Source organism: Oncorhynchus tshawytscha, unplaced genomic scaffold (assembly GCF_018296145.1).
Source record: "Oncorhynchus tshawytscha isolate Ot180627B unplaced genomic scaffold, Otsh_v2.0 Un_contig_540_pilon_pilon, whole genome shotgun sequence".
NCBI classification, from domain to species: Eukaryota; Metazoa; Chordata; class Actinopteri; order Salmoniformes; family Salmonidae; genus Oncorhynchus; species Oncorhynchus tshawytscha.
In genome coordinates this window covers 46,649-59,751 of record NW_024609641.1, presented here as the reverse complement: position 1 = coordinate 59,751, position 13,103 = coordinate 46,649, and the positions used below count along the sequence as shown (strand labels likewise).

At 43.9% G+C, this 13,103-nt stretch overlaps 1 protein-coding gene across 2 annotated transcripts; it reads right to left on the bottom strand.

Annotated features, from left to right (window-relative positions):
• Positions 1 to 3,452: 3,452 nt before the first annotated feature.
• LOC121845359 (gastrula zinc finger protein XlCGF17.1-like) lies at positions 3,453 to 11,945 on the bottom strand. 2 transcript variants are annotated; one of them, XM_042316565.1, is made up of 2 exons: positions 11,364 to 11,945; positions 3,453 to 4,384 (listed from the first exon to the last, which is right to left on the bottom strand). In XM_042316565.1, exons 1-2 carry the CDS (start codon positions 11,659 to 11,661, stop codon positions 3,690 to 3,692), a joined length of 993 nt encoding a protein of 330 aa, XP_042172499.1. In that variant the 5' UTR covers positions 11,662 to 11,945; the 3' UTR covers positions 3,453 to 3,689. The 2 variants fall into 2 exon arrangements, with proteins under 2 accessions (XP_042172499.1, XP_042172498.1); XM_042316564.1 differs by having other exon boundaries at positions 3,453 to 4,387; positions 11,364 to 11,940.
• Between the last annotated feature and the right edge of the window lie 1,158 nt (positions 11,946 to 13,103).

Below are 13,103 nucleotides of genomic sequence, written 5' to 3'. Positions count from 1 at the left end.
CACACAAGCGGTATCGCCTGAAATCTGCACAACGCCATCTGCTGCTTGGAGTGGGTAACGCAGTAGTATTTATTTTATTTTGGGGGCCAAACGTTTGTTTAATAATCTAAGTGTAATATTTTATGTAAACGTACAAAGAGACGCGTGTGTTGATGGATGAGTGCAGATTTTTTTTTTTATAAGAGAATTTAAATACTGTACTACACAACAGTAGTAGGTCTGATTACCAACAATCACGAGACATCTACAGCAGGGGTGGACACCCCAATCCTCAGGGGCCTGATTGATGTCACACTTTTTCTCCATCCCTAGCAAACACAGCTGATTAATCAAACTGCATTCTGAATTGAAGATCATGATTAGGTGATTATTGGAGTCAGGTGTGTTAGCTGGGGATGGGGTAAAACTGTGACACCAATAAGAAACCCGAGGACTGGAATTGCCCCCCACCTCCCCGGCCTACGGGGAGGAGGTGAGGGTCGTGGCAGAGTGGTGCCGGGAAAATAATCTCTCCCTCAACGTCAACAAATCAAAAGAGCTGATGGTGGACTTCAGGAGACAGCACAGATAGGGAGCCTCTATCCACGTCGACGGGACCGCAGTGAGGAAGGTGAAAAGCCTCAAGTTCCTTGGCGTACACATCACTGACAATCTGAAATGGTCCAGACAGTGTGGTGAAGAAAGCGCAACCCTCCAGGACACCTAAAGTATGTAATTTACAAAATCGCCTCCAATACCCTACTCAACAAATTGGATGCAGTCTATCACAGTGCAATCCGTTTTGTCACCAAAGCCCCATATGCTACCCACCATTGCGACCTGTACGCTCTCGTTGGCTGGCACTCGCTTCATACTCGTCGCCAAACCCACTGGCTCCATGTCATCTACAAGACCCTGCTAGGTAAAGTCCTCCCTTATCTCAGCTCGCTGGTCACCATAGCATCACCCACCTGTAGCACGCGCTCCGGCAGGTATATCTCTCTGGTCACCCCCAAAACCAATTCTTTCTTTGGCCGCCTCTCCTTCCAGTTCTCTGCTGCCAATGACTGGAACAATCTACAAAAATCTCTGAAACTGGAAACACTTATCTCCCTCACTAGCTTTAAGCACCAACTGTCAGAGCAGCTCACAGATTACTGCACCTATACATAGCCCACCTATAATTTAGCCCAAACAACTACCTCTTTCCCTACTGTATTTTATTTATTTATTTTGCTCCTTTGCACCCCATTATTTTTATTTCTACTTTTCACATTCTTCCACTGCAAATGTACCATTCCAGTGTTTTACTTGCTATTTTGTATTTACTTTGCCACCATTGCCTTTTTTTGCCTTTACCTCCCTTATCTCACCTCATTTGCTCACATCGTATATAGACTTGTTTATACTGTATTATTGACTGTATGTTTGTTTACTCCATGTGTAACTCTGTCGTTGTATCTGTCGAACTGCTTTGCTTTATCTTGGCCAGGTCGCAGTTGTAAATGAGAACTTGCTCTCAACTAGCCTACCTGGTTAAATAAAGGTGTTCTCAACTAGCCTACCTGGTTAAATAAAGGTGTTCTCAACTTGCCTACCTGGTTAAATAAAGGTGTTCTCAACTTGCCTACCTGGTTAAATAAAGGTGTTCTCAACTAGCCTACCTGGTTAAATAAAGGTGAAATAAATAAAGTACCCGATGTCACAAAGGCCAAAAAGATCATCAAGGACATCAACAACCCGGGCCACGGCCTGTTCACCCCGCTATCATCCAGATGGCGAGGTCAGTACAGGTGCATCAAAGCTGGGACAGAGAGACTGTTAAACAGCTTCTATCTCAAGGCCATCAGACTGTTAAATAGCCATCACTAGCCGGCCTCCACCCAGTACCCTGCCCTGAACTTAGTCACTGTCACTAGCCGGCTACCACCCAATACCCTGCCCTGAACTTAGTCACTGTCACTAGCCGGCCACCACCCAATACCCTGCCCTGAACTTAGTCACTGTCACTAGCCGGCCCCCACCCAGTACCCTGCCCTGAACTTAGTCACTGTCACTAGCCGGCCCCCACCCAGTACCCTGCCCTGAACTTAGTCACTGTCACTAGTCGGCTACCACCCAATACCCTGCCCTGAACTTAGTCACTGTCACTAGCCGGCTACTGAGCAAATTTAAATATGTAACTTTCTCTAGGAAAGATTAGACCAATCAGATCATTTAAACATTGTGGTGACGTCTAAATGTAGCACCCAGAACAAACTAATATTATGTGGGCGTGGCGTAGCGTTTGGACGGAGCTTGTACTTTTGATGATTGTTCGGCATACCCTGCCCTGAACTTAGTCACTGTCACTAGCCGGCTACCACCCAATACCCTGCCCTGAACTTAGTCACTGTCACTAGCCGGCTACCACCCAATACCCTGCCCTGAACTTAGTCACTGTCACTAGCCGTAGATATGTGGTAGTAGAGTAGAGGCCTGAGGGAACACACTTAATATGTTGTAGATATGTGGTAGTAGAGTAGGGGCCTGAGGACACACTGTGTTGTAGATATGACAGACCTGAGGGAACACACTTAATATGTTGTAGATATGTGGTAGTAGAGTAGGGGCCTGAGGGAACACACTTAATATGTTGTAGATATGTGGTAGTAGAGTAGGGGCCTGAGGGAACACACTTAATATGTTGTAGATATGTGGTAGTAGAGTAGGGGCCTGAGGGAACACACTTAATGTGTTGTAGATATGTGGTAGTAGAGTAGGGGCCTGAGGGCACACACTAGATATGTGGTAGTAGAGTAGGGGCCTGAGGGAACACACTTAATGTGTTGTTGGTAGTAGAGTAGGGGCCTGAGGGAACACACTTAATGTGTTGTAGATATGTGGTAGCAGAGTAGGGGCCTGAGGGCACACACTTAATATGTTGTAGATATGTGGTAGTAGAGTAGGGGCCTGAGGGCACACACTTAATATGTTGTAGATATGTGGTAGTAGAGTAGGGGCCTGAGGGCACACACTTAATATGTTGTAGATATGTTAGTAGATAGGGCACACACTTAATATGTTGTAGATAGTGGTAGTAGAGGCCTGAGGGAACACACTTAATATGTTGTAGATATGTGGTAGTAGAGTAGGGGCCTGAGGGCACACACTTAATATGTTGTAGATATGTGGTAGTAGAGTAGAGGCCTGAGGGAACACACTTAATATGTTGTAGATATGTGGTAGTAGAGTAGGGGCCTGAGGGCACACACTTAATATGTTGTAGATATGTGGTAGTAGAGTAGAGGCCTGAGGAACACACTTAATGTGTTCTAGATATGTGGTAGTGGAGTAGGGGCCTGAGGGCACACACTTAATATGTTGTGAAATCTGTTATGAATGTATTGTAATGTTTTAAAAATGTAGAACTGCCTTAGTTTTGCAGGACTCCAGGAAGAGTAGCGGGGATCCATAATAAACACAAAGGCTTGTGAAAGGCAAAGTACTTGTATATTTATGTACATTATGCAATATGAAAAGCATATGATGAACAACAGAGGGTTTATACTTGTATCAAATCCAACGAAGCCCATCATCAAAAACCCAACAGACACCTGATATTAGACACGATCAGGTCTCTAAATGAAACAACAACAGCAGGAACCTTATTCTGCTTTCATATATACAAATGGATTTCATAAAGATTAAACAAAAACACAAATGATCAGTTAAAAACTCAAGTCAGAACACAGCCTCTCTATTTTCTCATGTGATTTCAGGTCCTCTAACTGGGAAAATGTCTTTCCACACTGAGAGCAGTGGTATGTCTTCTCCTCCTGTGTGTGTATTCTTTCATGCTTATTCAGCTGCCTTAACCAATTAAATCTCTTTCCACACTGGGAGCAGTGGTAGGTCTTATCCCCGCCCGTGTGTGTCCTGTCATGCACAATCAGGGCTTCTAACTGGGTAAACCGCTTTCCACACGAGGAACATTGGAGTTTTTTTTGTGTGTGTATTCGCTCATGCGATTTCAGGGTCCCTAACCACCTAATACTTTTTCCACAATGGGAACAGGAGTAAGACTTCTCTCCAGAGTGTATTTGCTTATGACTTTTCAGGTAATCTAACCGAGTAAAACACTTCCCACACTGGGAACACTTGTAAGGCTTTTCTCCTGTGTGTGTTCGCTTGTGTGATTTCAGGTGTTGTGATCGGATAAAACTCTTCCCACACTGGGAGCACTGGTAAGGCTTTTCTCCTGTGTGTGTTCGCTTGTGTGATTTCAGTTGTTGTGATCGGATAAAACTCTTTCCACACTGGGAGCAGTGGTGTTGTCTCGCCGATTTGGACGTCTCTGGGCCTGGTTCCCCTGAAGGACTCTCGCTGCCACTCTCGCTGCCAGAGTGAGAGTCTGGTCGCTCTCCTGCTAAAAGACAAACAAACGATTTAGTTCAATACTAAAACAGAGCCCTGATATGAAACCTCCATGTGATAAAACTATCTTCCTGTGTGGTTTAATGGGCTGTGTCTGTGCACCGGGGTTCAGTTGTTATTTTCTTTTGACCCACCTAGACGAATTAATAACATCCCAGGCAAATCGTGATCTGTTGAATAGTTTATACTGTGTCCCTATCAAACAGCGACTGGACAAATATTAGGTTTTACAGGTATTTATTTGTATTTCAGCATAATTGGGTTTTGTTCGGTCCATTATCCTCCTTTTCTAGTCTAGTAGAAATGATTTGATATTTAGATTATGGATGTGAGGACGACGGTCCATACATTAAAAAGGACTAACATGTCAACTACAGAACTAAGCCAACCTCAGCGTGAGGTTGGCTTAGCTTTGGTTGTGAATGGTGAACTTCGAACTCTTATTCACTACAGAAGTGAGACATCCTAGACGTTGAGTTAGCAACAGCAGCTAAAAACATGGGCTTGGAAAGGACAGACAGAGTATCCCGTCTACCACCTAACGACGACACTACAACGTTTCCCGTTCACCACCAGAGACACTCTTCAAAGGACAAAGGAGTCTGTTGGGCAACACGGCCTTCCATCTACCACCAACCTATGGAAGCGCAGCTCAGAGTTAATATTTAATCGCATTTTTCTTTTCCAAATGGGTGGTAATTTAGAAGGCATAGGATATTGTATTTACGATAGCACAGCTTCTCCCTTTGTCTCTCAGTCTTCCCGCTCTTTCACTCAAACCCAACCCCCGTTCTTTGTATAACCAGCTGTCATATCTGCTCCGTCCGCTAGGGACGTTTTCCTTTATGACATCATTTGTAATCAAGGTATGATTCATTCTGTGTATATGTAATTCTGTGTGATTAGTTAGGTATTTAGTAAATAAATAATTAAACCCAATTTTGTATTGCTGATTCAACTTGTTAGCCAAGAGTATACTCTGCTTCCAAGAATTTAACATTGTTCGATGATCCGAAAACTCTGAAACATAAAATTATTGGAGCTCCCGTGCGAGGAATCTAAAATGGAATGACGCTTTCATTTTGATTCAGCCTATATACATTTGAAAAGCAGATTACATAATATACCAAGTTTATTATACACATTTTTTGGAGTGGTAGACAAGCATAATTGGGTGTGTGTGTGCTGAGGATTCCCCGCCTCCATGTTGTGTTCTGACGTAGTCAGTGGGTACCATAAGCGAATACATTTCTGTATGAGGGCCGAGAAAGATAATTATAGAAATCTGAAAAATAAGAGTGTTTGGCCAAATTCAGGGCTATTTCTGCCTCGCGCGTTTCAGACGTGTGTAGGCTCGGTCATTATTAATTTTCTCGGGCAAAGGACAAAGAGCCAGCCGATTGAAATCCAGGAGATATTAGCTTGACCAGCGATAATTATCTCTGTCTCTCTCGTGTTTCCTCGCGAGTAGACCACGGTGCAGTTCGTCGTTTGCCGCGTGTTCCGATTGAAACATTGTCAAAATAACGCCGAAAAGGGTTTGAACATAATGTTATGAGTAAAACCTTTCCCTTGCTAAGGGAATCCTATGTTGTGCATGTTTCATGCATAAAGTAGGATTAGCCTGCACAAGATTCTAAGCTAACAAAGGGTAAACAGCCATTATGTTTTCTTTTGCCACATTGTAATTCCTCCGCCTTGCGGAACGGAAGTCCCGCCCGGGTGCTTCCGCTTGATTTCAGTGTGTGCAATCAGTGACGGCTGAAGTGTGTGCCAGTACTTTCCTTAGAATAATTATTCAGGTCACACTCAAGTCATTACTTATGATATCCAGACGGATATCAATGTCTTATTCAATTGAACTAATAAGTGAAATGGCCAGATTTACATCCTCAAATGGATCTTTTAAATAATATCCAAATTGATGAGTTTTCTAAATAAGACATTGTAAACTTTTTCCAAACTAAACTAGATGAAGCAACTTCTCAGGTTAATTAAAGATTAATTCCCAAATAGCCTATATAGGTCTGATTTATCATTAAATTGATCAATCAGTAAAATGTGATTTTTGCAAAACTCATTCAGTAATCCAGTACTGACAGAAGCCCCGCCCCATCTGGAATCCCAAGTGGCTTCGGCCTTCAGGGAGAAGTGTACCATAGTGGTGAATGTTCCCAACATTAGAGCTACTGTTTACACTTATGATATCCAATCAATGGAGATTGTATGGATTATAGTCTCAGTCAATTTAATAAGTTAAATTGTTGAACATACCTTAATGTTCTTCCAATCAAATGAGACACTTTTAAACTTCTCATATTAAACCTGGATGAAGCAACCTCTCAGGTTAATTCAAGTTTAATACCCAGGTAGGATTAATCATTAGCATTGATTAATTCATTCAATTTGCTTTTGCAAATTCATTCACGTCAAACTTCCACATTACTGGTACGGTACTGATGGTTTGTCAACATCTATAAATAGATTAAACTTGTCTTTGCAGCTTCCAATGAATTCCGAACCCAAACTTTGGGTTAGCAGCGATACCAACCGTAATTATGCCATTAGTGAAAAAACAGCCGAAATTGCGAACGCTCTCAGAAATCAACCATCAAACACAGGCTTTGTGACGGTTCTCTCCACTTTAACACATCTGTATCGCCATTAAAGGTTGGCATCGGTCCAATACCACAGTAAACAGCTGAAGCACGTGCGAGACATGGCTAACATGAGGGCACAGGTGGAGAGACATGGCACAGGTAACATGAGGGCACAGGTGGAGAGACATGGCTAACATGAGGGCACAGGTGGAGAGACATGGCTAACACGAGGGCACAGGTGGAGGTGGAGAGACATGGCTAACACGAGGGCACAGGTGGAGAGACATGGCTAACACGAGGGCACAGGTGGAGAGACATGGCTAACACGAGGGCACAGGTGGAGAGACATGGCTAACACGAGGGCACAGGTGGAGAGACATGGCTAACACACAGGTGGAGGACATGGCACAGGGGCACAGGTGGAGAGACATGGCTAACACATTCTGCTAGGGCACAGGTGGAGAGACATGGCTAACACGAGGGCACAGGTGGAGAGACATGGCTAACATGAGGGCACAGGTGGAGAGAACTGAGCTACTATTGACAAAAGCAGGAATTGAAAACATTCTGCTAGACGAGGAACTGCGTTTGAAATCATAGCAATTAAAAGTAATTGCAAATACCTATGACGATGAACGAGCACAAACTCTTCAACAAAATCGTTGTCTCCAGGAACAACTCGATTTAGCCAAAACTAAATACGATGTAGTCCACTCCAAACTCGATAAATCTGTTGAGTTATCTACAAACAGGAGCTCTACTTGATAACATGCAGGCAGTTTTGTTGAACGTTACCCAGAGGAACACGGTTCTCCTCAAAACGCTGCAGACCAAAGACCATCAGTTAATGAACACAAGGACAAAGTTGGATGACAAATTAGCAGAACTCATTGAAGTCGCTGACCAAATGAATGATGAGAGAACTCAGGTGATGAAGATGGAAATATGAATGATGAGAATTCAGGTGATGAAGATGGAAATATGAATGATGAGAACTCAGGTGATGAAGATGGAAATATGAATGATGAGAGAACTCAGGTGATGAAGATGGAAATATTGATTTCTAAGTAGGCGGAGGAAATCTCTTCACTGAATCTCTCGCTCCGTACTCAAGACCTCTATCTGCAAACCATGACGGATACGTTTGAGAACGAAAGGAGCAAGTGCGACACTCACGTGTCCAAAATCAGTACTCTAAGTGCTCAAGTGGACTCTGCAATGCAGCAGAATACCACCCTTAGGTACCATCTGGAGGAAGTCCAGAATGGTCACGCTCTACAGCGTCCAAGCAACCGGAGCCCGGTACTCACAGGAGTGAAGACAATAGGTTTCAGACTTTTCCTCCATCATGTGTCCCTCAGTCTTCTACTCTTGGCCATTCGGCACTGAGTAATATGGCGTATCTTGGCCAACAAAGCAAAGCTCGGCTTCTCCTCTTGGCCTTTCGGCCCCACTTTTCCCACAGGATGAGGCCAACCCTCTCCACCTGCTTGACGCGGAATACCTTGACAAACTCATCAAGAATTTCCCCACCTTTGACCCCGTTCCAGGTCAGCCAAACGATACTGAGACGTTCCTAGCTGACGTAGAGGACGCGTTGGGTGGCTACCCGAACGCTACGGGTTCTGACAGGGTTTACCTGTTGAAGAGAACGTCGAATAGACACGTGACAAGGTTAATTCGCCTGCAACAGCAACGCGTGCTAAATGACTACGCTAAACTTGCCACAGCTTTGAAATTTGAATTCAGTGGTTCTGCGACTCGCAAACATGATAGCTCACTGGCGAACACGGTCAAACAAGCTCGGAACGAACACCCACAAGCGTACTATCTTAGTCTTCGTTCAGCTTACTTTGGCCTACTCACTGAAACAGGCATGGAAGACCGGTTACCATTAAAACAAATGTTTCTGTCGAATATGTACCCACCTTCATTACCTACTTGGGCCCTGCAGCCCACGTTGGCTTGCCTATCTTACAACTCAGAGAGCTTGCAAGCACAGCTTTTGAGGCATCAAAACCTCGCAACGCTAAGAGCCCTGACCACTGGGTTTTGAAGTTTGACCAGGAGCACTCACTCCAGTCAGAGGATTATCAGGTATTGGAGCGTTGAGAGATGACAACGGTTTCCACCACAAATCCAATAACCACCGCGGTCGACATGCCTGTTAAGTACGTCGCCATCAAAACGACTACCGCTATAATCAACCTGTTCTCTACGTTCCTGCCCCCAACCCACACAAAGTGTCAGAGCACAAGGGTAACAAAGGGGTGGAGGATGATCAAAACGTAGACCAATGTTCTCCAGAGGTTCCATTACGTGAAGAACTAAAGAGAGAAACATTTGAGAAAAGGGTAAAAGATAAGTCACAAGGACTAGACGGGGAATTACCGGACACCAGGTCCGCAGGAATTAACACCCATAGCAAGGACGTTAAAATTTAAATTTCTCCCGCTCTCATTCGAGACCCTATCCAGGGCCCGCTTGATCAAGAAACAAGCCCACGGGCTTTGTCTATAGACTCTGATACAAAGGATGCGAAGAAAAAGGTCAAACACTTTGTTAAAGCCAAGCCCACTCAAAATCTGAAAAGTCGATCTGCTTCCACCTTGAACAGAAATGACACATCACGTCTGTGCGAACGACCCCTCCACTTTGTGGGGAATATGTCCACTAATCACGAATCTAAACGGCCATACCTGGAAACAGTCCTGGAGGACTGCTTAACTTGTCATGCGCTAATTGATTCAGGCGCGACGATATCACTCATCCCTCAAACATTGTTTGATGATCTCAAAAGAGCTTTGAAGCTAAACGTTGGTTAAAAGTGGACCGATGCGACACTACACTTCGAGGGGTCACTCAGACTACCTCACCTCTCACATTGAGAGTCATGCTGAAACTACACTTCAGGGACGTATCGCTCGTTCACCCTGTGTATGTTACCAGCCTCGAAACGGGTACCCCTGCTACTTGGAGCAGACTTGATGGATCGGTTACTCCCATTGATGGATTGGAAAACCAACCAGGTATGGTCACAGGCTACAGTGCCTCCTCCACCGACCACACTGTCTCCCCTAACGCTAGCTGCAACGCAGTCATTCACGAGGGGAATCTGTCAAAAGCACCCCTTGGGAAAAAGACGTTTAGAAACCTCTTGGGGCAGATATGGAGATATTACGATATTCCATCAGCCAACATTCCATCAGCCAACCTGATTGAATATTCTTGTCCTAGTCGTTTCGAGCCAGCTGTCTCTGTGAATGAGCAACTTCCCTCCTCCTTGCAGTCCTGTAATACGGTAGTTGAGATGAACTGCCCTCCTCCTTGCAGTCCTGTAATACGGTAGTTGAGATGAACTGCCCTCCTCCTTGCATGAACTGCCCTCCTCCTTGCAGTCCTGAGATGAACTGCCCTCCTCCTTGCAGTCCTGTAATACGGTAGTTGAGATGAACTGCCCTCCTCCTTGCAGTCCTGTAATACGGTAGTTGAGATGAACTGCCCTCCTCCTTGCAGTCCTGTAATACGGTAGTTGAGATGAACTGCCCTCCTCCTTGCAGTCCTGTAATGTATGGTAGTTGAGATTAACTGCCCTCTCCTTGCAGTCCTGTAATATGGTAGTTGACTGCCCTCCTCCTTGCAGTCGTGCAAACACTACACTTCCGCTACACCTTCCGTTTGGGGGACTGTCAACCCTTACAATGACACTAATGGCGTCAGTCCAGCAACTGACCCGATGACTCCCACTGGTGAAACACTTTGCAATATCACAGACCGATATCCTCGCCACAGTTCGCAGGTACTGAAGAGGTTGCCACACGCGGACACGCTGAAAATTACCTGATGCGGTAATGAGAAATGTGTGTTTTGGTAAAGAGAGGCCCATAGCTTCATATGGAAGTAATAGGAGACAGACATTATGAGTCAGCAAACTATGTTGGTAAGGTAATGGGTCTCTAAGTGTTTACCACATCACTAAAGCCCATTCATGTCTCCATGTTGGTAAGGTAATGCGTCTCTAAGTGTTTACCACATCAATAAAGGTTTTCAAAAGTTTTAGCTATTTTGTCATTTCGGGATTGAAAGGCATGTTGGACACTCTATTAAAATATATATATTTTTAACAAATCACTTAATTTCAAAAGCTCATTCACAATGTGACCGAGAAACCTAAAACCAACTTAGGATCGTTCACAGGGTAGGTTTTCCTATAGGATTGTTCACCCTATGGTTTCCCCAAAAAGCACTTACACGTTTATATATAAATATTAGTAACTTTACAATTTCAATACCTCGTCTTCAAGCATGTGACCTAGCAATCTTCAAGGACTGAAGAGTTTGTGCCCCCATATTTAAGACACTACTTACTGGTGTTACTCAGACCTCCCGTCTCCTCTTCCTCCTCTTCCAACGTGCCAGTAATCTTCCCCACCAGCTTCACTCCGAAAACTCCTTCCTCCTCCACTTTCACTCTGGAAGCTTCTTTCTCTGTCACAGTAACTTCTTTCTCTTCTTCATTCATTGTAACAGCCTCATCCTCTACTTCTTCTTTCACTGTAACAGCCTCATCCTCTACTTCTTGTTTAACTGTGACAGCCTCTTCTTCTTTCTCCGTCCAGCAGACCTCCTCTTCTTCAGCAGGAGTGGAGTAGCTTAGTGAACTCATGGTCGGGGATGTTAGCTCGCTAGCTACTTAGCATTAGCGATTAGCCTCGTGCAAAGCTAACTTAGCCAGCTACCTGACAAACAACGTAAATATTAACGTTACATTAAATGGGCCAACAAATAGACACGGCAGACGTATGTTTAAAACACAGTGACTGATGTTTTCGGCAATGTTGGCTACGCAGGTTGCCGACCAAATGTTTGACTGGTTATAAAGTGTTCCGTCCACTACATTAGACGTCACACAAGCGGTATCGCCTGAAATCTGCATATCGCCATCTGCTGGCTGGAGTGGGTAACGCAGTTGTATTTATTTTATTTTGGGGCGGCAAACATTTGTTTCATTGAAGTGTAATATTTTATGTAAACATACAGAGACGCGTGTGTTGATGGATTAGTGCAGATTTTGTAAAGAGAGAATTTAAATATTATATAAGACACAACAGTAGTAGGCCTGATTACCAATGACGAGACATCTACAAAGCTTGGACCAAGAGACTGAAAAACACCTTCTATCTCAAGGCAATCAGACTGTTTTTTAACTATCACTGAGCTGGTTACCGCTCGGTTACTCAACCCTGCACATTAGAGGCTGCCGGCCTATGTACATAGACATGGAATCACTGGGCACTTTAAAAAAAAAAGGGAAACTAGTCACTTTAATAATGTTTACATATTGTTGTACTCACTTCATATGTATATACTGTATTCTACTATATTCACTCTGACATTGCTCATCCTAATATTTATAGCTTTCTTAATTCTACACCCGCAATAATATCTGCTAAATATGTGTATGTGGCCAATACAATTAGATTTTATTTTACAGCACATCCGCATGAGCATTTAAGCCCTAGTTCATGCAGCTCTCTATCGCCGCACCAAACAAAAAATATGTCACTTTCTCTTAGGAAAGATTAGCGACAGAGTGGCCTGTCGGCTCATACTGAATTATTCCACTGTTCTGTCGGTCGCTACAGACTTCAGTCTGAGACTGCCGTCATTGAAGTCGATTATGGTGACATCTAAATGAGGGGTGCTGTACAAAACAAAGTAATCAACGATTGGCTCATCTCCAACCAATCAGAGTAGCAACACCAGACGAACCCTCACTCACTAGCGGACCAATGAAGACACATTGTTCACGCCTCCCACTAAAAACCCCGCCCTTAATGGAAAAATAATGCCAAAACTCGCATTCCGAAAGACTGGCAGTGAAAGCAAAGACACGAACAGCGTAACCCAGTTAGTACATGCAGGCAAAAGCGTAGGCAAAATGTATTCAATAGGATTGGTTGCTGGGAAAGTTGAACTGAAAACGATTTCTGCATTCGATTTCAAATTTGGATTTGAATCATTTGTCATTGAGTTTTGCTCTCGCCTTAATTATTTCTTACAAGTTTTTGTGTTTTGCTTTTGATGTCTTTTTATATTCTTTTTTTT

What these genes read in the sequence shown, in the direction of transcription:
- LOC121845359 (XM_042316564.1), bottom strand. Translation starts at nt 11,661, where the DNA reads ATGAGTTCACTAAGCTACTCCACTCCTGCTGAAGAAGAGGAGGTCTGC. An exon ending in GGGAGGTCTGAGTAACACCA is followed by an intron (nt 4,388 to 11,363) that starts GTAAGTAGTGTC and finishes TTTGTCTTTTAG; the next exon opens with CAGGAGAGCGACCAGACTCT.